The following is a 27,089-nucleotide window of genomic DNA, read 5'->3' on the forward strand; positions in this document are numbered from 1 at the left end:
CAAGCTCTTTGCTTTAAAATATCTACAAAGGGGGGGGGGACTTCCTTTTTAACCCTTCTCCGCTCGTTCCTAATTCAGCAAAATTTTCTTTAAATTCCGAATTTCATATTTACTCACGGGTTCTTATTTTTAGGTCCAAATGTTCCAAGGAAAAAGTCAGCGCTTCTCCGACAATGGCATGCGGCTTTGCTCCGCAGAAGTAACAGTCTACTCACAGCACCGCGCCGTCCCCCGTCCCCGTTCCGTAGCCTTTAAAAAGGCTCCTTCGCAGTTTGGGGGGGGCGCAAATGGTGCCCGCCGAGTCACCACGCTCACAGGCATCTGCGCCTGTGATTTTTGAGGGTCCCCGCGTCACCACCGCGGACAAGGCCCGATCCTGCGGAGCCGATTCCCTCCGGACCTCGGAGGGAATCCGCCATTAGTCGATGGCGCTAACCCGGAAGTCCCTAAACAGGAGGGCTTTATTAACCCTGCAGAGAACTATTATAAAAGATAGCATTTGACCCTCTTCTATGGAGAAAGCAATGTCCACACAAACCTGGTGCTGCACCAATGCAGTCACAACTCCCCACCATAACAGCACAGCCAACCAGCAAATCCAGCCTCGCCCAGGAAATAGACAGCAGCTCCCAAGTAAGGGGCTTTGCATAAAGGTAAAGGGACCCCTGACCATTAGGTCCAGTCGTGGCTGATTCTGGGGTTGCGGTGCTCACCTCGCTTTATCGGCCGAGGGAGCCGGCTTACAGCTTCTGGATCATGTGGCCAGCATGACTAAGCCACAACTGGTGAACCAGAGCAGCACACGGAAATGCCGTTTACCTTCTCATCGGAGTGGAACCTATTTATCTACTTGCACTTTGACGTGCTTTTGAACTGCTAGGTTGGCAGGAGCAGGGACCGAGCAACGGGAGCTCACCCCGTCGCGGGGATTCGAACCGCCAACCTTCTGATTGGCAAGTCCTAGGCTCTGTGGTTTAACCCACAGTGCCACCCATGTCCCACAAGGGGGGCTTTGCATGCCCCCCCAAATGCTCACTAGCAATTTCCTCATCAGATTCAGACAGGGAGCCTGAATTTGAATGTTTCAATAAATGTGAAGTGCCAACCTTTTAAATGTCAAATATCAACATTTTAAATGATATAAATGGTCTTCTCCTTCTCCTTCTCCTTCTCCTCCTTCTCCTTCCCTGTTCAGAAAAATAGAAATTTCAGCGTTTAGAGCAACATGCACAGTTCAGCACTGTGATTTTATCAAGTTCTGCTCTGACCAGCGCCCTGGAAGCTTTTGAACCGAACGCTGACTAGCTCTGACAGCCGCTTCCACAAAGACATGATTAACGTTTTTTATTCCTGGTGAATGGTTTGAAAAGTCTAGCTCTCCTGCCATATAAAACGCCCGTCTTCAATGTGATGGAATTCAGCAGTTCTCTCCGATCTTTATTAAAGAAAGGGAAAAATGAAGGACGCTGAAAATAAATTATTTTACAAGAGGTAACGTAGCCTGCTTGAGGGCAGGAAGTTTAGAATTAATTGGTTGCTCACTGATTTTGATGGCAAGGAATTATTCTCCGGTAAAGGAAGGTGGCTCTTGAATTTTAATTCCTCCCCAACTTCCCGCCCCAAGAGAACTGTGTGATGCCAAATGCGCTGAAAGGCTCTTCCTTCCGCAGAGCTCAGGACTCACAAGGCCTTCAGGGGCAGTTGAATTCCTTAAGATGAGATGTGACTCTTCCATATTCCAGAATAACAAGTCCATATGCAGCACACCATTCGTAGTCCTTGCATACGACTTCCCATAGACAAGTTCAATTTTATTTTAAGGCACAGGCAAGCAAAACAAGAAGAAACTCGGGCCCAACCCCCCACTTCAGCAAAGCACGAGCAGTTAACTTGTTTTGCAGTCTGGAGTTAATGCTGAAAAGTGTTGGATGGAGTGTCCCCAACTAGGGATGGTAGTAAATTTCGCAAATATCAAGCTTGATATTGAGCTCCATCCTGTTCAAATGTTCATGAATGTTTGCAAATGTTTACAAGCTGATAAGGTTCAGGTGACTTAGTAGTATTTAGTAGCAGAGATCTTTTGTAGCAAACAAAAGATAACCGATCCAATGGCAAAGACTCTCCTCCTTGCAAGAGAGGGGAGTGGTTGTGGGCGGGAGCCCGAGCTCCGCCCCTAGCAGGGGGCGTGAGTCCCCTGCCCCCACCTCACCTGGCTGGCGCCCACGCCCCTCGGCAGGCATCCAACCAGGCGCCTGAGAGGGGCGTGTTTAGCAGCCTTTTTGCTGCGGCACCAGCCTCTCCCCAGCCTCATTCTTTGTCGTCTCGCCGCGAGTCACCCACCCTCCACTCCCTTTGAGTTAGGGCTTAGGTCATTGGCCTTGCTATGGACCTTAGGTTGGTCGCCCTGGTTGTCTAGGGGGCCTGGTAGGAGTTTTTCCATTTGGCATTAGGCTTTTTGGTTTTTTCGCCTACCTCGTAGCAATCGTCACAACTTTTGTGGTATTGGTGGGTAGGTTAGGCATTGGAATAATGTGTTGTGGTGTGTCGAAGAGCTAGGTGTGGCCATCGCCTATGCCTTCAATTTTTGGGTATTCCGTTAAAGGAATCTGGCGGTCGTGTATTCTGTCCCGATGCCTGCTTGGCGGGAGGCCATGGCACGACCCTCGGTGACATCAGGGGAGAGCCTATAGTTGGATTAGCATCAACAGGCTCCACCTACTGGTGAATAAACCCACTTGTTTGAGAAATCCAATGCCTAAGCCAATACCTTTTCACTGCTGTAATCAATAAAGTTGTGGCCTTTCCTTGCCCATTAACCTTATATCACGTGTCCTTGTGTATTCTTTTCACATTGCAGGGGTCAGGTCCTCGAACCACAACTTCCCAACAGTCGATTTGGTTCCTCGTCAGATTTGTTGTGTTGCAGAAATGTGAATCTCTTGGAACTGAGGTGGTGATGGTAGCCATTAGCAGAAGAGAAGAAGAGTTTGGATTTGTTATCCCGCTTTATCACTACCCAAAGGAGTCTCAAAGCGGCTAACATTCTCCTTTCCCTTCCTCCCCCACAACAAACACTCTGTGAGGTGAGTGGGGCTGAGAGACTTCAGAGAAGTGTGACTAGCTCAAGGTCACCCAGCAGCTGCATGTGGAGGAGCGGAGACGCGAACCCGGTTCACCAGATTACGAGTCTACCACTCTTAACCACTACACCTCGCTGGCTCTTGCTATGCTTTTTTACCGGTCTGCTACCTGTAGGTCTCATCTAAGGGTCTCATTGCATGATGTGATTGTGTGTGTGTGTGTGTGTGTGTGAGAGAGAGAGAGAGAGAGAGAGAGAGAGAGAGAGAGAGAGAGAGAGAAGGAGGTAGTAATGCTTTCTACACAAGATTCTTGTGTATGAAGAGGTCAGTCCTGCAGAAGCTCTATTGTCCATTGTCCTCTTTGTGGGTCTCTCTCTCTCTCTCTCTCTCTCTCTCTCTCTCCTCTCTGCCCTATTTCTGAGCTCTTCTCCTTTTCTGTCCTCCATGGAAGATAAAAAAAAAGGAACGGAGGATCTGTTTGATGGGATATTATGTATAATTCACCCATTCTGATTCAATTGGACTGCTTCCTTATCAGCCTCAGGAATTCCCACTGTAAAATTAGACAAAAACTTTTGAGATGTGCCCTAAAGGTTATACAGCAGCACAATCCTAACCATGTCACCTTAGACCTCGGTCCCATTTAAAGTGATGATGCATATGCACAGGTAAGTGGACTTACCTTGCTGTACTAAATATCGCAGAAAAAAATCTGCCAGCTCAGCTCTCAAAGCCTCTGCACCATTTTATTGCTTGCAGAGAGGAGGGGCCCATTGTCATCCATGCAACCTTGTATTTTGTGTCCCTGCTTTCATGGAAAAGCTGTTCCCCACTCACCCAAGCCATGCCATAAAATCAAATATTGGTCTTGTTTAAAATATTTTTGTTTTCCCTGCATTTTCTAGCAACTGTGCTTGCAAGAAAACAGGCAATGGTTATTTCCGCATTGAGGGTGTGCAGAAGAGGAAATGGACAAGACTCTGCAAGTCAAACCAAGGACTGCGCCACTGGGGCCATGCAGGTGGATGCCTGGGGATTTGCAAATAGCAAAAGGAGTTCTTGCAGCACATCTTGCAGAATCGGGGGGGAACTGCAACATTTTCACAAAATGAAGTGGGCCATGGCTGGTGTGCATTGCACAAGCCATGGGATGAAATGAATCAAGTTTAATACAAGGGCCTTGTGAGAAAAAGAGATTGCATAAACCGGTGCTCTGTGATTGTCAGATGAAGGATGGTATATAAATTTAACAAATAAAAACAAGTAAATAAGCCCAAAGCAATGCTGTTCTTATCGTTATTTCCCTCAACTTGACATGGCAACAAAACTCCCAAGGATCGCTGTGTGGGAAACATGTCTGCTCCGTGTAAAAATAATTGTCTGAATCGTAGGGCAGATACCGTCAGTGTGGCGTAGAAGGATGTTCTTGCCACTGCGGTGCACATGAGAAGCTTCTTTTGCCCGCTGCTTCCCTTGCACCTCGGAAAAGAGCTCGTCCCTCTGTCTATCTGGTAAATGTCAGAAAGTAAGCAAAGCAATGGACCAACTTGGTTGGGTCAGATGCTGGTTTTATTAAGCACACCACATTCAGACAAGAGTCTCCACAATATTTACCAAAAATGTCCGCTAACTTTTGGACAAGCCAGAACTGTGGTTAGAATGAACAGGACATTAAGCTCGAATTATAAGGCTTATATATGACTTGAGGTGGAAGCCTAGGCAGATTCTGCGGTTTCATGTGGACTTCCATCTGGAATTGATTTGAATCTTGGAGTGTTTTTGGATGATGGCTATGGGAGTTACTCATCGTGAAATCATAAGAAAATATAAGACAGGAGGCCTTCTAAACGGTTGTTGCAGAGGGTTCATGCACAGGGCAAAAAACAAAGCGCTGGTTGCTCTGTGACCTTTAATGAAAGCCAGTGGGAACCAGTGGAAGCAGATCAGAGAGAGAGCTGTGCTCAAACTGCTGCTCATTCTCAAATCCTTTGGCTAGTTCATCATGGGACCCCAAGCGCCAGGGTGTTCTCTGCAAATAAATGAGAACAGGAAGTAAGAACAGTTTCATATGTGCATGGGTTATCCTCACCTCCATTTGCCTCATCGTTTTACCCCAGGGAAACCGCATCTTTACAGCTGAATCGGAACAAACAGCAATCGGGTTTTCTGCGGATTGCCATTTGTTCCAATTTCCAGGGGAATGCAATGGGGCAAAGGCAAAACTACTCAGACTTGTGGAAAACAGCTTGGACCTGTGCTTTCTAGGCAGGGGAGAAGAAGAAGAAGAAGAAGAAGAAGAAGAAGAAGAAGAAGAAGAAGAAGAAGAAGAGTTTGGATTTGATATCCCGCTTTATCACTACCCAAAGGAGTCTCAAAGCAGCTAACAATCTCCTTTCCCTTCCTCCCCCACAACAAACACTCTGTGAGGTGAGTGGGGCTGAGAGACTTCAGAGAAGGGTGACTGGCCCAAGGTCACACAGCAGCTGCATGTGGAGGAGCAGAGATGTGAACCTGGTTCCCCAGATTACTAGTCTATCGCTCTTAACCACTACACCACACTGGCAGTGTCCACAGTGTGGACAAGCCCCCAGCACACACCCCATCAGCATCTTCTGTAGGCGACCATAGATACAGGAGGACTAGGCTGAAGGGGCTGCCTGGAGTCTTCCTGGTTTGGTTTCCCAGCCAGTAGCAGATGGTCTGCGCTTTGCCGGCATCAGACTGAGAGTTGGTCTCTTCTGGTGTGGTTGCTGCCGGCCTACCGGTAAGAGCCCTGATTGCAGGGCTCAGACACATGTTGTTTGTCTCAGGATTTTGTCCGCGTGTCCCATGATTTCTGAATGCAACTCATCTTTTGTGCAGCACCACAGTAACCCAAAGCCATAGGCATGCAAATGCAATTTGAGGTCAACAAGTGTGATGTCACACACATGGGGACACACACACACACACACACCCTAATTTCACATATGCTTTAATGAGAAAGAAACCAGTGGTGACTGACCAGCAATAAGGCCATGGTGGATAGCTTGATAAAGATGTCAGCTTAGATTCCTTCACCTTGCTTTATTTTATTCAAATTTCATAATACTGTATCATTACCTTCTATTGAACATTATAATACGCCTAAATGAAGCATTGTACACCAATGAACTGATTTGTGTCTGTTATGCTCTCGAATCTTTGATTGTTATCACTGTTTATTCTTTACTCACTGTCCCACTGTGAAAAATTTGAACCCTGATTGGAGGACCCAGTGGACGTGGGTGCATCACCAAAAGAAAGCACTAACGTTGATTGCATCCCCTAATTAAAATTAACAGCAGTCAGCTTAGTTAGCAACATTAGCTCTTCTGGAAACAGTGTCAAGAAAGTGATCACCGGGGTTTATAATTTAAGCCTCTGTCGGAAGGGATCAACAAGAAAAAAAAATTAAGGCACCAGTGGAGACCTCTCTCATTGGCACCTGCTCAACAGGTGTAGCACGCAGGAACTGTAACTGTATTCAGTTGCAAATGCAGGGAGGGAGGCCTTTGGAACAAAAACTAAGAGGAGGAGGAGGAGGAGGAAGATGAATCTTGGGTCATTGAGTCTTGGATGATCCATCCCATCCCTTGTCAACTGCTGATGGGTCAAGAAACAACTAAGGAAGATCCAGCCTGCAATTAAATGTATTAAATGTTTTGACTTTCCAGATGTAACAATATAATAATTTTAATTTTATCGCTTGAGGAGAAAGAAACTGAAAATACCAGATAAAATAAAAGTATTTGGTAAAATAAAATATGATCTTTTCCATTGCTGAAATATTATGCCCCTTGCCTTGCTTCACAAAGTGTTAGTCTTGATGTATTCAGCTTTGATTTATAATCTCAGCCACAGGAAGACAAGTGAGACAGGCATCTTATCTTTTCTAATGGTAGCATTTTCATAAATATTTCCCTTTAGGATCCTGCGAAATTGAATTTGTCTTGATAACCCTGTATTGTTCACCTAGACTTAATCTCCAGAGAGCGAGGAAAAATGAAAGCGAGCTTTAACAAAATATAATAATATCAATGCAAAACAACGGAATGAGGACAAAGATAAGAGCAAAAATAGGATACAATTTACTGTGCCATTTATTCTCCTTCGCTGTTATAAGATATTATTTTAATAATCTTGGAAATATAATTACAAAATTGGAATTGGGCATGAGTTAAACAATGTCTTTTTCCCTTGACATTTGTTGATTTTAAAAAATCAATAGGAAATTTTCATCTCATACATAAATGCAGGAGACTTAATTCTTCAATGTTCTAGCAATGAAATGAATAGAACACAAAACCACATTCCCTATGAAAATCCTTCACAGCAGTGCAGTCACAATACTGGATTTGGACCAAGGTGAACCAGCTTTATATTGTTATGAGTTTGCTGGTGCCAGAATCCCCTAAATTTGGGTCCAGTTAGAGTCTAATCAAGACTTGTGTTTGTTAAAGCGGATGCCAGACTACTAATCCCTGGACCCATCTTCCCATATTCAGGAGATCGCCTGGGAGATGAGCCATTAACAAAACAAAGGAAAAGGGATGAGCCATTAAGAGGACAAGGTGAATGAAATGGACCATTAGGAACCAAAAGCTCTGAGCTAGATGGCAAAGGGTGGGACCCCTCCCTCAACCCAGAGTCAGCTAGAAATCAAAGCCACCATTTGAAGTACATTGCAAGAGCTGGGTGTGATGTGACAGAGAGGGGAAGGGGTTGCAGGCTGGTAATTCTATGAGTCCCTCCATGGTACACATTCTTCTGGAAAGCTCTACCTGAACAAGAATGTTGAATACATGGAGTAGGCTTTGCTATCAAAAACGATCTTGTGACGCTCTTGTCAGAAGTCCCCACCGGTATTAATGAGCAGCTTTCAACCCTTCAAATAAAACTCACCAAAAGCCAACAGGCTACTATTCTAAGTGCTTATGCACCAACACTGGATGCCGATGAAAACATTAAATAACTTTTTTGCTGCCAGCTGGATGCCATACTATCAAAGACAACTAAGGAGGATAAAATTATCTTCCTGGGTGATTTTAATGCAAAAGTTGGGCTAGATTTCAATCTGCGGCCCGGAACTATTGGGAAACAAGGAATTGGTAACAGCAAACAGAACGGAATCTTACTTTTGACTATATGTGCAGCGCACAACCTTGTTATTACCAACACACTCTTTTGGCAAAAATAATAATTTAAAACATCATGGAGGCACCCTCGGTTGAACCATTGGCACCTCTTAGACCATGTAATTGTCCAAGCTGAAGTTCACTGTGATGTGCTCCTTACAAAAGCTATAATGAGTGCAAATGACTGCTGGACAGATCACTGATTAATATGTTCCATGATAGCTATCAAGATTATATCTCAACGCAGGCAAATCCAGCTCAGTGCTGTAACATTGGAAAGTGTTTTCCTAACTGGGCAGTTATCTTTCCACAAGGGCCAACATTGATGTTGAAATCCAGCATCGCCTAAACTCTGAGAGTGCAGCTTTCTCCCAATTGAAGTGCAGAGTGTTTGAGGAGTGGGATATTCACAGGGAAACAAAAATGCTTGTTTACAAAGCTATTGTGCTACCAATCTTGCTGTATGCTTGTGAAACGTGGACCACTTATAAACACCACCTCCAACTCCTCGAAAGATTCCATCAAGATTGTCTCCGAAAAATTTTACACATTACTTGGGAAGACAGGCAAAATAATGCCAGTGTACTGGAAGGAGCAAAGATTCTTCAACATCAACTTCATTGGACAGGTCATGTTGTGCGGATGCCTGATTATCGTCTTCCAAAACAACTACTCTATTCCAAACTTAAAAATGAAAAGCGTAATGCTGGTGGTCAACAAAAGAGGCTTAAAACTCTCTCAAGGCAAATCTAAAAAAATGTAGTATAAACACCGGGAATTGGGAAACACTGGCCTGTGAATGCTCCAATTGGAGAACAGCCTTTACCAAAGGTGTCATGGACTTTGAAGACGCTTGAACTCAGGACGAAAGGGAGAAACACGCTAAGAGGAAGGCACACCTGGCAAACCCTCACCGCGATCAACTCCTACCTAGAAACCTATGTCCCCACTGTGGAAGGATGTGTGGATTCAGAACTGGCCTCCACAGTCACTTATGGACTCACTGTTAAGACTGTGTATGGAAGACAATCTTACTTGGCTACGAGTGATCGCCAAAGAAAGAAGAAGAAGGTAGGCTTAGGTTATATATATGTAAATAAACCATATATCCTAAGGACACCACAGTCTCTGCTGTGCCTCATTTCCAGAAGGAAACACTGGCTCTGGGTGAGAGCCTAGAACCCCAGGAATCTTGCACCACTCGGAGATTGGGGTGGCTTTCAACAATAGTCTAGTATCACCAGAGATTCATGTGGGATACTTGCTGTGGACACTGCCCAATTACTCTGGCTTCACTCCTCTCCCAAACAAAGCACAACTGAAAAGTCAGGAACAAATCTTGGCACCAAGGGAGGAGTGTAGCAGGAGTGAATCAGAAGTGTATATGAGCTCATTCACAGCAAACCATGCCCTGCAGTTTATCAGGACATCTGAATATGGCCAGCCAGCTGGTGACTTTAAGTAAAATGGGAATAATGGCAGTATAGCTTAGAGGGCCAAGATGATGCCAGAGCGGTGGTTGTTATTTGTATTTTTTTCACTGTTGCCTCAAAAGTCACACAAGTGAAATTGCTTTTAAGAGTTCCAGCTGAGATTAGCTGGGGAGATTTTTTTAAAAATCCAATTAGCAGATCAGAACCATTTTCATCTGTTTTTCCTTCGCAGGCTCACCCTTCACACTTTGCAAGGAACATTGCAGTCTGCAAACAGCCTCATTATTTTCTTTGTGCAGATCTACAAACAGATTTGGAATTAGCCTGCCCAAACAACTTTAAAAGAAAAGGGACTTCCCTTACAGAAAGTGTCTTCCTTCTCAGGGACAGAGAATCTCTGAGTGTAGCAATGTGGAGAATTAAACAGCTTTTAAGCAGAGGAGGATGAAATATTCTTTCCCGGGGTGTTAGCTCAGGTATGAACTTTTGCTACTGTCAGGAATAAACAAATGCTTGTGGAGTGGAAAGCAGACTTCCATTTGGATAAGGAGAGGGTTAAGAAACCAGTAAGGGGGAAACCTCAAATGAAAATAGCTTTCAAAATCTCACAAATGTAAAATACGGGTGAGATCTGTGAAATAAGAAAGACAGACACAAGTGAGAGAGTAAAATAGATGGTTAACTTGACATGAAGGTGAAGGAAAGAGTTGGGTGGATTTTCCACTGTAACCTTGGAAGTCACAAGTTAGCTGTGATTCCTGCTTTGCAGGAATCCAGCTCTGCAATTCTGTGAGTGTGACTGGATTCAAGGACTCTGAGGGGAGCAAACTGTTCTCTCAGAATGGGGACTTCTGTATCTCTTGAGAAACAAAAATGGATGACTGCCTTGTGTGGTCTGCCCGTTGGCAGAGAGAGCCCACTGAAGCAGAATCCTACAGAAGCATAGCTGTCAAGTGTCCTTTATTTGAAGGGACAGTCCCTTATTCCAGCGCCAAGTCCCGCTGCTGTCCCTTATTAATGGATGTCCTTTAAATGTCCCTTAAATGTTGTCCCTTAAATTTCAAAGGAAGCAGCTCCTCTCCCTCCCTCCCTGCTGGCCAGGGAGGAGGGAGGCTCCAACTGTATTGCTCAACCAATAAGAAGTCTAAGAACGACTGGGGGGGTGGAGCTTGCATGCATTGTGTGTGGCTAGTTAATGCAAGCTGAGGGGTTTTTTGAACGCTGGATGCCATTTTGTTGCACGTGCTGCTGCAAACTTTGCAGTGCAAAGCCAGGCCGGGGAGCCATCTTAAGTTGAGGCTGCATAGGCCTTGTGGTGCATGTGATTCAGATTCTATTCAGTTGAACCTCTGGTTACAAAGTTGGTTGGACAGTGTTCTCGAAGCTACCAGCATGAGTTTGACCAGACTGCAGGACAGGAAGACTGGAGTGCCTGGAACAGGTGAGGCTGCTGGTCCCTTATTTTGGCTGCTGGTCCCTTATTTTGGCTGCTGGTCCCTTATTTTCAAGGCTGCTGGTCCCTTATTTTCAAATCTGTAAGTTGACAGCTATGCAGAAGTGTGTTTGCTGACTGCCTCCTGCCACCGAGCACTTGGTCCAGCACCTGCACAACCTCACCTGCCTCCAAGGAAAATGGGAAGTAGAGCTGGAGGCCATCAGTCTTTTGCTGGCACTGAGGTCTAATGGTATATGATGTGTTCTAGGTCACCGTTATCACCTACATATGGGCCCTCTCAAAGAACCCTAAAAAGGTTAGCTAGACAGAACTTATATTTGAGAAGTCAGGTCAACTCTACTTCAGCAAGGTATGTTCTTGGTAATTTGATCTTTAATAATGATGCTTTCTCCTACTTTTCCTCAAACAGATGTTAAGTTAATGCACCTGTAATTTCCTGTATCCTTCCTGGAATACTTCTTTTTAAAACAATGGTACATCACCCACTTCTTGGTCCTCCACCATGGAGGCTGATTCTAGGGACATGTTACATATTTCTCCAAAAAGGCTAGCAATTTCAGATTTGAGTCCTTTAAGAACTCCAGTGTAGATGCCATCCATATCTAGCGTTTGTTCATCTTTAACTTCAATAAGGCCCATAAGGGTAAAGGTGTCTATTCTTTAAACATGTAAGTATCTGCCATTGACAACCACCAAATCCTGATTGTTATGTACTGAAGTTCTCACCCTGGGCCAGCAGGGGGATTCTGTAGATAGTTATGCAAATGAAGGATCGAAAGTGATGTTCAGTGATTGGCTAGTTACAGAAAATGGTTACTGTTGCATTCTAGTGGAGCTCTATATAAGCAGGCTGACTGAGCTCCTCAGTTCAGTTCTGTTCCAGCTTACAAATAAAGAGCTGCTTTGGAAGAATCGCTGTGTCGTCTGATATGTTCGTCCACAACTTAATACTGATAACCTCTGAGCATTTATTATTATTTTTTTGTAATTCCCTTCAACGCTTTTGTCATTTGTTGACTATAAACACAATCCATCGCAATGTTCCTCTCTGCCAGATATCCATCAAGATTGTTGCACAAAGAGATGTGTTCTTGCTTTGCCCTATTTCTTCCCATGGGCTGCTGCTCAGGAGAATATCTTTGTGAATTGTGCCTCACATAGGCAGACATATCTATTATGTCTAACAAATGATACACAAGTTATAATTAAGAAAAAAACAAAGGGAAGCTGTCTGTTTATACAGGACACAGTGATGTATAATGCAAAGCAATTAAACATACATAACCATAATAACAAGTTTGCATTCAGCAGTGCTGTTGACAAATTTCTGTATCTTTTGTGTGTACAATGATAGACACATGATTTTTCCATTGGATTTGCACTTCCTTTCATGTTTGTGTGACTTTTCTTTGAACTGATGATTAAAACTACAACCATTTCTTTTTTCTTTCAACCCAATAACAGCATTCAATTAACTCTTCATGGATTTATCTGACACGCCTAAGGAGAGTGTTTTCAGCATTTAAAATGTATGACCAGGCCATTAAATGGTGAAATAAGTAATGTTTTAATGAATGATTTGTAATTATTTTTAAATTAAAGGTTTCTCATCAATATTCCTCAAATCCCCGTGGAGGTTAAGTGGCACATAGATCTTGTTAAGCACTCAAATTGAGCCAGACTTTATTTAAGTAGTACGAACTCTAAATAATGGCATGTGTCAATATCTGGACCACATTTAACAAGTAGCACTTAAGCAAAAAAACTTGATTTTGTCCGTGTCCGTGTTTGTTAAAGCAGGTTCAGTAGAAGAGGTTGCATTATTTTTCTGTTGCGATTATGGGGGTGTCAGGTTGGGTTTGTAGCTGCAGACAAAGGATAGCTTCTTTTTGCAATCAGAGCCATCCCAGTTCCCCTGGCCTGGAAGAAAAGCAAATAGTGAATAAAAACAAAATAAAATCCAATAATTCATTAGAAAAATATTATCTTCTCATCAAAAATGCCAAGCACCTTGTAAGCTTATTCAATTAAGCTTTTGTCTATTTATTTATTTATTTATTTATTTATTTATTTATTTATTTCCCTCCCCAGCCAAAGCTGGGCTCAGGGCGGCTAACAACAATAAAATAATACCACATTCTAAAATAATTTCATTATAAAATTAATTCAAATCAAATTGATGGCAACCATTGGGCTAGAGTTCTGGGAAGAATTACCAAAGAAGGGGGTCAGGCTGTGCCTTGGCCAAAGGCCTGGTGGAACAGCTCTGTCTTGCAGGCCCTGCGGAAAGATGTCAAGTCCCACAGGGCCCTAGTCTCTTGTGACAGAGCGTTCCACCAGATCGGGGCCACAGCTGAAAAAGCCCTGGCTCTGGTTGAGACCAGCCTAACCTCTCTGTGGCCTGGGACCTCCAAGATGTTTTTGTTTGAAGACCGTAGGTTCCTCTGTGGGACATACCAGGAGAGGCGGTCCCGTAGGTACGAGGGTCCTAGTCCGTATAGGGCTTTAAAGGTTTAAACCAGCACCTTAAACCTGATCCTGTACTCCACCGGGAGCCAGTGCAGCTGGTATAGCACCGGGTGAACGTGAACTCGCAGAGAGGACCCCATAAGGAGCCTCACCACGGCATTCTGCACCCGCTGGAGTTTCTGGGTCAGTCTCAAGGGCAGCCCCACGAAGAGTGAGTTACAATAATCCAGTCTGGAGGTGACCGTCGCGTGGATCACAGTGGCTAGGTCAGGGCGAGAGAGGTAATATATATATAGCACTAGACAAAAGCTTAATTGAATAAACTTACAAAGTTATATATATTAAACCCATTCAGTTTATGAAAACTTGAAAATACCCTCTGGGGAGGAAAAATAGCCACATGATAGGCAAAATGATCAGCCAGTGAGGGTTGCGTTCTGCTCTCTTCACTGCAAACAGGAATCAATTGTTTCGCCTGAGTTTTACGCTTAAGAGAAGATTGTACATCTGCCACAAAATGGGTGAGTGATTTTCTTTGAGCAGCTCATTACTCACTTTATATGCATCTGGTACCCTTACTATTTCAGGGGGACAGGAGATGTTACAGTTTTAGTGTGGTAGAGGTGGTTTGGGCACACTAAAATGCATTTGTTTTCAGGGCAAGAAATGTATGCTCAAATTACTTCCACCACACACAGAATGATATGGCCATCATAAAAGCCCTTTTGCTAAAGCATAAAGAACAGAATAATATGACCACTCTTCTGGAATTTCTCCCTGATGAAGTTGTGGGCTCCAAGCCTTTCTGGAGCACCAGTTATGTCCTCAATAGGTTTGCCAAACTACTTTTAAAAGTTCCAAGCACCATATGAGCCTGGAGAATGTAAACTTTGCATTTGAACGTAAACTTTGCAATTAGGGTTTTGACTGAAAATGCACCTAAGGTGGATTGCACCCTAGGAGAATATGGATATTCATCCTGAAATAAAATATTGAGTGATTTCAAGGAAAGTCAAAACAGGTTTGCTAACGCTTGCCAAATTTCTCAAGACATGGCAGCCACCAAATTTTCTACAGTGAAACTGAAGATGAATGTAGTTGTTATCCCAAAATGAAATCCCTGGGCAACCAACTGCTGCAATGTTGTTCAGCTGGGCATTTAACTCTGATTTGAACTAGTTTGATAAAAATAATGCCTAATCTGAGGAGGGTGGGAGTGAATCAGCTCTAAACTTCCTTTTTAGGGAGCTCACTCCATTCTGCAATAGAACTTTGATGCAAATTGCACTCAATGATGTCCTAAAATTAACATCAGCCTGTTGTATCCAATGGCATTTCAATGGCACAACGCAAACAAAACACAACCAACATGTAAAGTGTTAAATATCACTTTAGCTTAAAGTATCAGTTGCTGGGAAAGTGACCAGAGGAGTATTTAATACTTAGAATTTTGAAAAGTGGAGGAAACCTAGCTTTCTGGGATGAACTAAACAAATACATATATCATATTTGTGGATTACAGTGTACCTCCTAGATTTATCTTTAAGCAGATGCGACTGTGCAGAATACTGTTAATTGCTTCCCCAAAAACATGAAGAATTGAGCTCAGTGGACGCTGAAGGAAATTTGCCCCGGAGCCATCCGTCCATTCTAGCGAAGATCCCTGCAGAATAACCAAACAGGAATTGAATGAAGACCATCGCACCACCCGGTAAACTGTTTAGGAATTTCCATATTCAAGCACGACTGAAACGGAATGAGTGAGAGGCATTTCCAAAGGGATGCGCACAAAAGTTTCTTGCATGAAGTGGGGTTTCCATACTTTAAAAGGGCATAAATAATGTCCGGTGCGAAATTTATCAGATGAATTCTCTGCCAACAGATCGAGATTTTATGGAATCTGCCACTCAGCATTGTTCGGTGAGCACAGCTTATTCCAAGAATCTAAACCAAACCTTTTAATTAGATGTCAGCTAAAGCTCTGCTCCATTATTAACCATGTTAGACAGGCTTCTCTGTCAAATATTAATGGCAACTATGACTTTTAATTCTGAACGTGCTATTACTTTAGCTGAAAACATGAGCACTGAAGTGTGGGAACATGTTTCAAAGCCTGGTTCACACACTCAAGCAGAGCTGCATTCTGCACCATAGAGTTGGCACATACAGTGCATAGCTGTCAACTTACTGATTTGAAAATAAGGGACAAGCAGCCTCGAAAATAAGGGATCAGCAGCCAAAATAAGGGATTTTCCGAACACAGGTATGTTCAACTTCTGAGCCCCTCTGAGCCAAAGGCAGAAAGCCCAGCCAGCAGCCAAACGAAGCCTCAAGCGGTGGTTCCCACAGCGCAGCAACCCGGCAAAGGGGATGCAACAAGGAAAACCACCATCACCTCTCCGCTGGGAAGCGCTGAGCAAAGGCGAGTCCCCAGGCAATGTGGCCGATTTGATCAGCACAAAGCATGCAAGCTCCACCCCCCAGTTGTTTTTAGACTCCTTATTGGCTGAGCAACGCAGCCAAGCAACACAGTTGGAGCCTCCCTCCTCCCTGGCCAGCAGGCAGGGAGGGAGAGGAGCTGCTTCCTTTGAAACCCGGGAAATTTAAGGGACATCATCAATAAGGGACAGCAGCAGGACACAGCGCTGGGATAAGGGACTTTCCCACCAAATAAGGGATGGTTGACAGCTATAATACAGTGGCGGAGCTTCATGCTTGGGCACCGGGGGGGCAGAGAGCAGGTGGGGCGGGGGCGGGGCTGGGGCCGGCTGTAGGGACGGGGTGTGCCGCCCGTAGGGGCGTGTGCCCAGCGCAGGCGGGGGGACAGCCGTGATGGCACCCCACCAGGATTGCACTGCCAGGGGCAGTGCGCTCCCCCGTATGTCTCTTCCTCCGCCAGTGGGCACACACTTTCCTTGCTGCAGGGCTGCAGCACCCCAGATCTGATCAGCACCCCAGATCATTAGCTCCAGAACCCACTGCAGCCCAAGCTGGACAAGAGGGTAAGGCTGCCTACCTGTCAATCACCTGATGTCACTACAGTGCCATAGCTACGGTGTGTGTGTGTGGCTATCCAGGTTTTTTGCCCTGAGTGAAGCCTCCGGAGGAGTGCCTTTGAGGTTTCCAGTCCCTTTGCATGTGTATGCAAATGTGTGGGGTGTGTGTGTGTGTATGTGCCAAACTGCCTCTTTGACCCTGGTGAAATAAAGCCCAGTTTCGCTCCTGGTCACTGTTACGCCATGTGGTAATTTTTGTCCACATGATTTGAAATTGGATTGCAAAGGCAGAGGCACAGGCTGCAAAGCAGCAGCGATGGGTTGGTTGCTGTGTCCCACAGAGTGCTCAGCAAAGGGCTCCGCAAGACCCAACAGCCTTGGATTGTAAAGGTAAAGGTAAAGGGACCCCTGACCATTAGATCCAGTCGTGGTCGACTCTGGGGTTGCGGCGCTCACCTCGCTTTATTGGCTGAGGGAGCCGGCGTACAGCTTCCGGGTCATGTGGCCAGCATGACTAAGCTGCTTCTGGAGAACCAGAGCAGTGCACAGAAATGCCGTTTACCTTCCCGCCGAAGCGGTACCTATTTATCTACTTGCCCTTTGATGTGCTTTCGAACTGCTAGGTTGGCAGGAGCAGGGACCGAGCAACGGGAGCTCACCCCGTCACAGAGATTCGAACCACCGACCTTCTTATCAGGAAGTCCTAGGCTCTGTGGTTTAACACACAGCGCCACCCGCATCCCTTGGATTGTACTTTGTCCTATTTGGGCTGTGTTATTTCCTGAGCTGAATCCTGGAACAATAGGATCCAGAATGCAGCAGTCTGATTGGTCCGCAGGAGCCACCCAATCCAGCTCCAGGTGGAAGTGAATCAGCAGGAGCAGCCAATCAGGCTCCTGAATGAAGTGAATCAGCAACCTGATTGGCCTGCAGGAGGAGCCCGGAATTAGCCAATCACGCGGGGCCCATTGTGTAAATAATATATATATAGCTAGACATTTTAGGGAAAGTTTCAGTCATTGCTCGTACCAGCTGAATAAAGAGCACAAAATTCACACTCGACTCTGAGTGTATTTCAGGCTGAGCCAGCTCTTTACCTGACCCACACCTGGCTTGTGGTGTACGGAAGGGGGGAATGACTTGGCAAGGCAATGTGTGGTGTGCACACTGTGTCTGTGCCCAAATTCACATCGTTCTGCCCCTCATTTTGAGGGGGAACCACCTATAGAACAGGGGTGATGAAGTACCTAGAGATCAATCAGAACACGGAAAGGATTGACAGCTCTTTCTTAATTAGCCACACTTTTGTTTGCTTTCCCTTGGGAAACCTGTGGTTGAGCTGAGCGCTGAATCAGAGCAAACAGCAACTAGGTTTTCTGTGGATTGCTGTTTGTTCCAATTTATCACTAAAGAGTGCAAAGGCAAAACCGCTTCAACCCGTGTTTAGAAAGCATGGGACCAGCAGAAGTGTGAATGAGCCCTCAGGCTTATAGAGTTCTGGGTAGAGGAGTTAGAATGGTAAAAATTGTATCTGCAAAACATTTAAGTGCCATGTTTTGCTTTGGTAATGCAACTGTGCCGTATACAGTGGTATCTCGGGTTACAGACGCTTCAGGTTACAGACACTTCAGGTTACAGACTTTGCTAACCCAGAAATAGTGCTTCAGGTTAAGAACTTTGCTTCAGGATGAGAACAGAAATCACGTGGCGGCAGCGCGGCGGCAGCAGGAGGCCCCATTAGCTAAAGTGGTACCTCGGGTTAAGAACAGTTTCAGGTTAAGAACAGACCTCCGGAACGAATTAAACTTCTTAACCAGAGGTACCACTGTATTTTTTCTTCTCTCCAGAGAGGTGTGGAGTTACCATTTTTAGTGTTGTTCTAGTTGGACTTGGGGATGCAGGTGGCGCTGTGGGTTAAAGCCTCAGCGCCTAGGACTTGCCGATCGAAAGGTCGGCGGTTCGAATCCCTGCAGCGGGGTGCGCTCCCGCTGCTCGGTCCCAGCGCCTGCCAACCTAGCAGTTCGAAAGCACCTCCAGGTGCAAGTAGATAAATAGGGACCGCTTACCAGCGGGAAGGTAAACGGCGTTTCCGTGTGCGGCTCTGGCTCGCCAGAGCAGCGATGTCACGCTGGCCACGTGACCCGGAAGTGTCTCCGGACAGCGCTGGCCCCTGGCCTCTTAAGTGAGATGGGCGCACAACCCCAGAGTCTGTCAAGACTGGCCCGTACGGGCAGGGGTACCTTTACCTTTACCTTAGTTGAACTTGCCTTTTTGTGGCTTCCTCCTGTCCAGAACTGGGCCGTCTCTTGTCCGTGGTAAGTCGCCAGACTCACAAGGAAGTCATTGTGTTCGGCACTTGAGACGCTAGTCAGATGTCCACCTGTGACTTTGCGCTGGCAAGTTCTCTGGAAAGTAAATTGGAAATGAGAAGGCAACTGAAGAAGGTGTGAAAATGCCTCAGGAAATGCTACCGTCAGATTTTGTATTGAAGAATCATCATGAGTATCTCTGTGCAAAGGACCACCATTTTATGCAACAGGGGTGAAATAATATGGAAGCAGTGAGTCACAGAGACACAGATGACCCCTTACAGGAGACTGAGTAGGCCACTTTTATGCCTCCCAATGGGACCATTAGTGGGCACAGGTCCAGGGCCTAACATGAAGGGTGGGGTGGATGACAGCACCCCGTCAGCAGCAGTCACTGCAAAATCTTTCCTTTGTGTCTCCTTTCCTTTTTACTAAGCAGATAGGTAAAGGGGACCCCTGACCATTAGGTCCAGTCGTGACCGACTCTGGGGTTGCGGCGCTCATCTCGCTTTATTGGCCGAGGGAGCCGGCGTACAGCTTCCGGGTCATGTGGCCAGCATGACTAAGAGCAGCATGACGAACCAGAGCAGCGCATGGAAACGCCGTTTACCTTTCCGCCAGAGTGGTACTGTCAGGACTGCCGCTAGGTCCCAGCTCACAGAGGACCAACGCCCAGTGGATGTTATATACAAAAGTCTTTATTAAAGTTTAGTTTCCATTTCCAAGCTCTGGGCGCGCAGACCCACGTCTCGACCCTAGACCGGCTAAGTCCCCTCTGACTCACTGCTCCACCCACACCAGTTTAAGATTCTAGCCCGGCTCCACCTCTTGCGCTGCTCTTTCCTGCGCTGGGTCCTTCTGCCCTCTGGGGTTCCCTCCTTCCTGGACTCCTCTGACGCTGAGCCTCCTGAGTCTTGCCCCTCCCTCCGGCGGGCTTTAGGACCTGGCTCGCTTCCCGGGCTCCCCGCTGTGCCGCGCTCCTGTACATTTGAACTTGGCGCGCGCGCCCAGCCGGTGACTTTCCTTCTGACCGTTTCCCCGCTTCCTGATGTGGGTGCTGCCAAACCTGACTCCTCTCCTCCCTCTGGTAGTGAGGACACTGGTCCCGACTCCTGGGACTCCCCCTCCCCACTGCGCTCTGGTGGAGACGCTGGTCCTGATCTCCAGCTGCTGCTCAGGGACTCCCCGCTGGCCCCTTCCTCCTGGGGCTTCCCCCCTGGACCCCCCTTCGCTCTGGCCACCGGCGCTCCCTTCTGTGAGTCCTCCGATTCGCTAGAGAGGCTTGTGGAATAACTCTGGCCACTGTCACTGCCTGCGCCCCCCTCGTACTCCTCCTCCTCACTCTCCATTTGCTCCCCCTCCTGTGTCTCTCCTTCTGAACCCCTGACAGGTACCTATTTATCTACTTGCACTTTGACGTTCTTTCGAACTGCTAGGTTGGCAGGAGCAGGGACAGAGCAACGGGAGCTCACCCCATCACAGGGATTTGAACCACCGACCTTCTGATCGGCAAGTCCTAGGCTCTGTGGTTTAACGCACAATGCCACCCGCGTCCCTACTAAGCAGATACACTGCTGCAAACTGAAGCTCCCAACAGTCGCGGCCGCCATCTTCCTTTCCTCAGAGTGTTTTGCCTCTGGACTCTGGGAAAGAGAGATGCTTTGGCAGGTGGCCCTATGGTGTTTGCCCACTCATTATGGAGATGTCATACTGGGGGAGAGAGAGAAAGGGTTAATAGGCTGACCAATAAGAAAGCCCAGGGGCGGAGCCTAACGGTGTTTAAGGCTCATCACAGGGGTTTGGGCAGTTAGTTTGGTTGGTTTCTTGTGGGTGGGAGGCATAGGAGTGAGTTAGAGACATAGGGGAGATGGAGAAAGAGTGAATCAGATTACAGTGTTTCAAAGTATTTAAAACTTGTTTGCATTCACAATAAACTGGAATCTTTGTTAATATGTTACAACCTGAGTCTGAATATATTACTGGGGAAACCTTATTGGGGGCAGTGGAAGAGATAAGCCGGGTTGGTGCAGGGTCAATAGTCCGTGGAACAACCGGGGGCTCTGTGCGAACGCCACAGGCAGGTCCATACGGGAGAAGATAACCTGGTCCCAAACCATTTGTGGCTTTAAAGGTAAAAACCAAAGCCTCAAATTTTACCTAGGGACAAACTGAAAGTCAATGAAGATGCCTAAGATCTGAAGAGAGGTGTTCAACAAGGTGGATCCTGGTTAATTTCTGAGAAGCATCCTCTTTTTAAGTTAGATATGACTGTTTTGCATGTTTTAATCATTACATACACTCTGAATTTAGTAGCACTATGGCGACTCTTTCCAGTTGATTCAAGAACATTTACATCTCACAGCAGGTCCTGGGTGCTACTTAAAATTAACTTGAATGCCATAGCCCCCTTTCCCTTTTTCATGTTTATTTTTTGTAAAAATGCTTGAAGAACAAAACAAAGTAGAGACTTGCTTCTTTTCTGCAACCTAGGAAGGGAGGAGCGTAACAGAGAGTTGCAGGGCAGCAGGAGTTTTATGAAGCACAAAGTCTAAGCAAGGAAGGAAATGATCAGGCTTAAGGTGCTGGTTTTAACCATTAAAGCCCTATACGGCCTAGGACCCTTGAACCTACGGGACCGCCTCTCCTGGTATGTCCCACAGAGGAACTTATGGTCTTCAAAGAAAAACATCTTGAAGGTCCCAGGCCACAGGGAGGTTAGGCTGGCCTCAACTAGAGCCAGGGCTTTTCAGCTGTGGCTCTGATCTGGTGGAACGCTCTGTCACAAGAGACTAGGGCCCTGCAGGACTTGACATCTTTCCACAGAGCTGTTCCACCAGGCCTTTGGCCAAGGCACAGCCAGACTCCCTCCTTTGGCAATCTTCACAGAACTCTAGCCTAATGGTTGCCATCAATTTGATTTGAATTAATTTTGAAGATGCCCCTACCTCAGCTGCTTCCCATGTCTCTCGTTTCTGAACAAACATGTAGCACTGGCCCAGGTAACTTATCCAGCCATCAAGGCAGCCGCCTTGGCAAAACAATTCTGGCTCGGCCACAGAGGAGTCACGGGATACTGGGACCTCATTGTCCCCGGAAGGAGGCTTGTTCCAATCAAAAACGTTTCCCAGCAAGAACCGGCGTTCGCGGGACTTGACCTCCGGAAGCCCATTGCCTGGGGGGAAAAGTACAAAATCAGACACCCCATGAGAAACAGCCCCAATCATTTTTAAATAAAAGGTGAAGACCCTAAATAGGGTGGAAATTGAAGAGTTGGCAAGGCTATTCCTCTGAAGCACTTTCAAAATGGCTCAGTCAGGTTTTATTCCTTGCAAAGCAGACACGTTAACAACAGGTTTTATAGTCTTCCTATATAGTATTCCTAAGAGACTTGCTGATCAGAAGGTCAGTGGTTCGAATCCCTGTGACGGGGTGAGCTGCTGTTGCTCGGTCCCTGCTCCTGCCAACCCAGCAGTTCAAAAGCACGTCAAAATGCAAGTAGATAAATAGGTACTGCTCTGGCAGGAAGGTAAATGGCGTTTCTGTGCGCTGCTCTGGTTCGCCAGAAGATGCTTAGTCCTGCTGGCCACATGACCCGGAAACTACAAGTAATCCAGAATGCGGCAGCCAGACTGGTGACTGGGAGCAGCCGCTGAGACCACATAACACTGGTACTGAAAGACCTACATTGGCTCCCAGTACATTTCCAAGCACAATTCAAACTGTTGATGCTGACCTTTAAAGCCCTAAATGGCCTCAGTCCAGTATACCTGAAGGAGCGTCTCCACCCCATTGTTCTGCCCTGACCCTGAGGTCCAGCGCCCAGGGTCTTCTGGAGGTTCCCTCACTGCGAGAAGCCAAGTTACAGGGAACCAGGCAGAGGGCCTTCTCAGTAGTGGCACCCGCCCTGTGGAACAGCCTCCCACCAGATGTCAAAGGAAGAAACAACTACCAGACTTTTAGGAGACATCTGAAGGCAGCCCTGTTTAGGGAAGCTTTTAATATCTGAAGGACTATTGTGTTTTAATACTTTGTTGGAAGCCGCCCAGAGTGGCTGGGGAAACCCAGCCAGATGGGAGAGGTATAAATAACAAATTATTATTATTATTATTATTAACCTCATGTGGAGATGGAAGGGATGCAACTATGATGGCTGGCTGGAGCAGGCTGTGACAGAGAGACAGGGGCATTGCTCTTAAGATGCCTGGGAATCCAATGTTGTGCTGCTGGAAAAGACAAGCCGTTCTGGAAATGTAAATGTTTTGAACTATCTCTGTAAACTCAGGTGTGTGAGTAAACCATCATTCTTAAAGGTACCAGTTCGCCACTGTGCCTCATTTTCCCCCAAGGAAACACAAACCCTGGTTAAGTGCCAAGACACCCAGACTCCTGCTATTGCTTGGCAGAGATTTGGGTGGCCTGGAACAATATTGAGGTGAATGCAAAATTTTCCTTAGAGGCTGCTTGCATCCAATCAACATCCGGTCAATCCTAGTACAGTGGTACCTCAGGTTACATACGCTTCAGGTTACATACGCTTCAGGTTACATACGCTTCAGGTTACAGACTCCACTAACCCAGAAATAGTGCTTCAGGTTAAGAACTTTGCTTCAGGATGAGAACAGAAATCGGGCTCTGGTGGTGCGGCAGCAGCAGGAGGCCCCATTAGCTAAAGTGGTACCTCAAGTTGAGAACAGTTTCAGGTTAAGAACGGACCTCCAGAATGAATTAAGTTCTTAACCTGAGGTACCACTGTACTTCATCATTACAGCCACTTACTGGGGCATAACCCCAAACCTTACTCCCAGATACTCTCCACTGCCAGAGCAGTGAGGAATTTTTGGGCGCAACATACTACAGTTTTGTTTCCTTTGAGCCAATGGGAAGTTCACTGGCATTTTGTAGTACTTTCATTCATTTACATATACAGAAGTGGGTCGTAAGCATAGTTTCAGAGTTCAGTCTACCCCAGTAGACCCTGCTTCCTCCATTGGGGAGAAACATGGTTTCTTCTTCATTCCCTGGCAAGACTAAAGCTCTGGCCTTTGTCTCAACTGCAGACCTAGCTCCCCCTCCCCGCCTGCTGGGCTCCAGGGAAGACAAAAGGATGAGTCCACTTCCTGCCTTTTCCCAGGTTATCAGCCCATAACCTTCAGTTAACACAGGAGCAAGTCCTGGCAAAGATTTTGTCTAAAAGGGTTGTGCAAATCAAACCACTTAGTCCAAGTTCTAAAAGTATCTAGTTGTACCACTGCCAGTGTGGGAATATAGCAAAAAGTCAAGGTGATGTATCAGGAGATGGGTTCACATCAAGATCACGAGGCACTTTAATCTCACCTTCAGATACAGGGAGAAGCAGCACTCCTAGGTAGAGCATCAAAACTGAATGTGGCTTCATTGCCATTTAGTAGCAGAACTTCCACCTACAGTGAAGGAAAGAATGTTTGCGTGAACACCTGCTTTCATGTATGAAGATCAAAATTCCGATCTTCTTCCACTTTAACAAGTACCTGAAATTGAACTCAGACCATTTGAAGCTCTCAAGTTAATTTAATTAGTTGATTAATTAATCGAGAAGACACGTGCAGCTCAGACATGACATGAATTTCCCAAACTGCAAGATTGTGAGCTAATTTTTCAGTAAAGTGGCAGTCTCGCCTAAAGCCTGATGATAAAGAAATGGATTACTGATCCATCACTGTGTGTGTGAGAGAGAGAGAGGGAGCAGGAGAGGGAATGCACAAAAGTGCAGAACATGTTCAGTGGAGCACCAAATATACTATGTCATATCTTCTGTTACATAGGAGAACTGTGGGATGTGGGTAGGGATGGAAGGACCTGTCAATTTTGGTTTTCTCCATTTCTCATTTTGCAATCTTTTTTAAAGCATCATTTTTATTGGTTTTACAAATACAAAGTACAAATAAACAGGGAATAAAAAATGTATCTATATAAAGAGATTCTCTGGATCTCAGGACTTCCCCCCCATCTCCTCCATGGTGTCTCATTTTAAACATCTACCACTGCATATTCATCCATACTCTACTTTTTATATCAAACCATATTATCCATGGTAAATTTTACACTACAAGTGAAATAAAAATCCTGCGTTTGTTTCCATCTGCTTACAGTGGTCTCCAAAGTAACTTACAAATTTTCCCCATTCTTTTCTAAAGTTTTTGTCCTCTCTCATTTTGCAAATCTTAAATGCAGTTCTCCAGATTTTGCAGCAATTAGATTTAGAAAACAACAACCTTTGCAGAACTTCATCAGCCTTTTATTACAAATTTATCCTAATAAACACCGTTTCGACTAACATACAAATTTTTGCAAGCAATTTATCCTAACATAATATTATTTAATATTAGTTATTATGTTGTTATCACCAGTAAATGCATGTTTAAGTGCTCTCTCCCTTAACATTTGCACTTATGTAAACACTGGTTGTGAGTTGCACGACAAAATTCACATAATTCACTTTTCATATTGTTTTGGAAAGTTCAGATTTAATAGATTCGAATTCAAAGGAGACCTGAATCAAATCTCTCCTCCATTCCTTGATATGGGTGGTGACGCCATAAAGAGGAATATTTGTATGCCACCTTGGAAGTTACCGTATTTTTCGCCCTATAGGACGCACCGGCCCATAGGACGCACCTAGTTTTCAGGGGGGGGGGGAAATCAAGGAAAAAAATATGATTCCCCCCCCCCCCCCGCAGCTCTGGGAGCAGCGGACAGGCTGCACGCAGCCTGTGCGCTACTCCAAGACCTTCTTCCTGCTTTTGTGGGAGGTGGCGGAATTCCCCCACCTCCCGCAAAAGCCCACAGGAGCCGTGCATGACTCCTGCGGGCTTTTCGACCAGGAGGGAGAAGGGACTGAAATGGCCAGTCAGTCCCTTCTCCCTCCTCTAGGAAAAGCCCCCAAGAGCGGCACGCTCTTTAAAGGCTGCGCGGCTCCTACGGGCTTTTCTAGGAGGTGGGGGAATTCCCCCACCTCCTAGAAAAGCCAGCAGAAGCTACACAGCCGCTTTAAAGAGCGCAGGGCTTTTGCCTGCTTTTGCGGGAGGTGGGGGAATTCCCCCATCTCCCACAAAAGCCCACAGGAGGGAGAAGGGACGGACTCCGCCAGTCTGTCCCTTCTCCCTCCTTGGGGAAAAGCCCCCAAGAGCTGTGTGCTCTTTAAAGGCTGCACGGCTCTTGCCGGCTTTTCTGTGAGGTGGGGGAATTCCCCCACCTCCTAGAAAAGCCAGCAAAGCCTCGCAGCCCCTTTAAAGAGTGCCCGGCTTTTGCCCGCTTTTGCAGGAGGTGGGGGAATTCCCCCATCTCCCGCAAAAGCCCACAGGAGGGAGAAGGGACGGACTCCGCCAGTCCGTCCCTTCTCCCTCTTTGGGGAAAAGCCTGCTTTCTACCACCGCCAGCCTCCAAGCCGGGTTGGAGAGTAGCAGGAAGGCTTCGCGCCCCTTCCCACTGCCCCCCATCCTCTGGGGCTGGCGATGGGGGAAGCGCTGCTTTCCCCCACCGCCAGCTTCAAAGAGCAGACTCTCCTGGCTTCAGCAGAAGCAACGCGAAGCCTCTGGAGTGCAGGCTTCGGAGGCTTCGCGCTGCTATCGCTGAAGCCAAGGAGCCTGCATTCGCCCCATAAGACGCACACACATTTCCCCTTCATTTTTGGAGCTGGAAAAGTGCGTCTTATAGGGCGAAAAATACGGTATTTCACATGTTTGAAATAAATATATGCATTTTAATGAAATGTCTATTTAGAGAAATACCTGTTTCGTAGATTGTTCCCTTTTCTTCCCTTCTTTTAACACTAGTAATGGGCAGCAGCAGTTTTAAGTAGTATTTATCCAACTTTTGGATGACTGGAGCTTTTTCCTTTGCACAAGAAGGCTAATAGTGCATGTCTTTATTTTTATATATACTCTCCTCCTTAAGCAAAGGAGGGTGGGGGCTTGTCTTTGACACCACTGTTAGTTTAATTGATGATCCCTAACACCTTTCACAAACACATACTTGAATCTTATTCATCCATGGAGTATGAACACAGAGAATAGACCTACTGTACTAACCAATGTAGGGCACATAGAATCATAGAATGGCAGAGCTGGAAGCATAGCTGTCAACCTTCCCTTTTTTTGTGGGAAATTCCCTTATTCCAGCGTCGTTTCCCACTGCTTCCCACTGCTATTCCGG

General features: G+C 46.1%; 1 protein-coding gene and 1 long non-coding RNA gene across 2 annotated transcripts in view; both read right to left on the reverse strand.

Annotated features, from left to right (window-relative positions):
• Positions 1-27,089, reverse strand: part of LOC310848919 — a 222,257-nt gene that overhangs the window by 149,938 nt on the left and 45,230 nt on the right. The gene's annotated exons all lie outside the window — the stretch shown is intronic.
• On the reverse strand, positions 12,669-26,773 carry LOC310848899 (snaclec bitiscetin subunit beta-like). Its single transcript, XM_083748496.1, has 6 exons — positions 26,666-26,773; positions 24,234-24,319; positions 21,845-22,071; positions 18,858-18,995; positions 15,122-15,257; positions 12,669-13,045 (listed from the first exon to the last, which is right to left on the reverse strand). Exons 2-6 carry the CDS (start codon positions 24,298-24,300, stop codon positions 12,963-12,965), a joined length of 651 nt encoding a protein of 216 aa, XP_083604622.1. The 5' UTR covers positions 24,301-24,319; positions 26,666-26,773; the 3' UTR covers positions 12,669-12,962.

Source organism: Podarcis gaigeae (genome assembly GCF_964106915.1).
Source record: "Podarcis gaigeae genome assembly, chromosome: 7".
NCBI classification, from domain to species: Eukaryota; Metazoa; Chordata; class Lepidosauria; order Squamata; family Lacertidae; genus Podarcis; species Podarcis gaigeae.

What these genes read in the sequence shown, in the direction of transcription:
- LOC310848899 (XM_083748496.1), bottom strand. Translation starts at nt 24,300, where the DNA reads ATGGCAATGAAGCCACATTCAGTTTTGATGCTCTACCTAGGAGTGCTG. An exon ending in GCTTCTCCCTGTATCTGAAG is followed by an intron (nt 22,072 to 24,233) that starts GTGAGATTAAAG and finishes TTTTCCCCCCAG; the next exon opens with GCAATGGGCTTCCGGAGGTC. An exon ending in CTTAAAGATAAATCTAGGAG is followed by an intron (nt 13,046 to 15,121) that starts GTACACTGTAAT and finishes CTTTTCTTCCAG; the next exon opens with GCCAGGGGAACTGGGATGGC.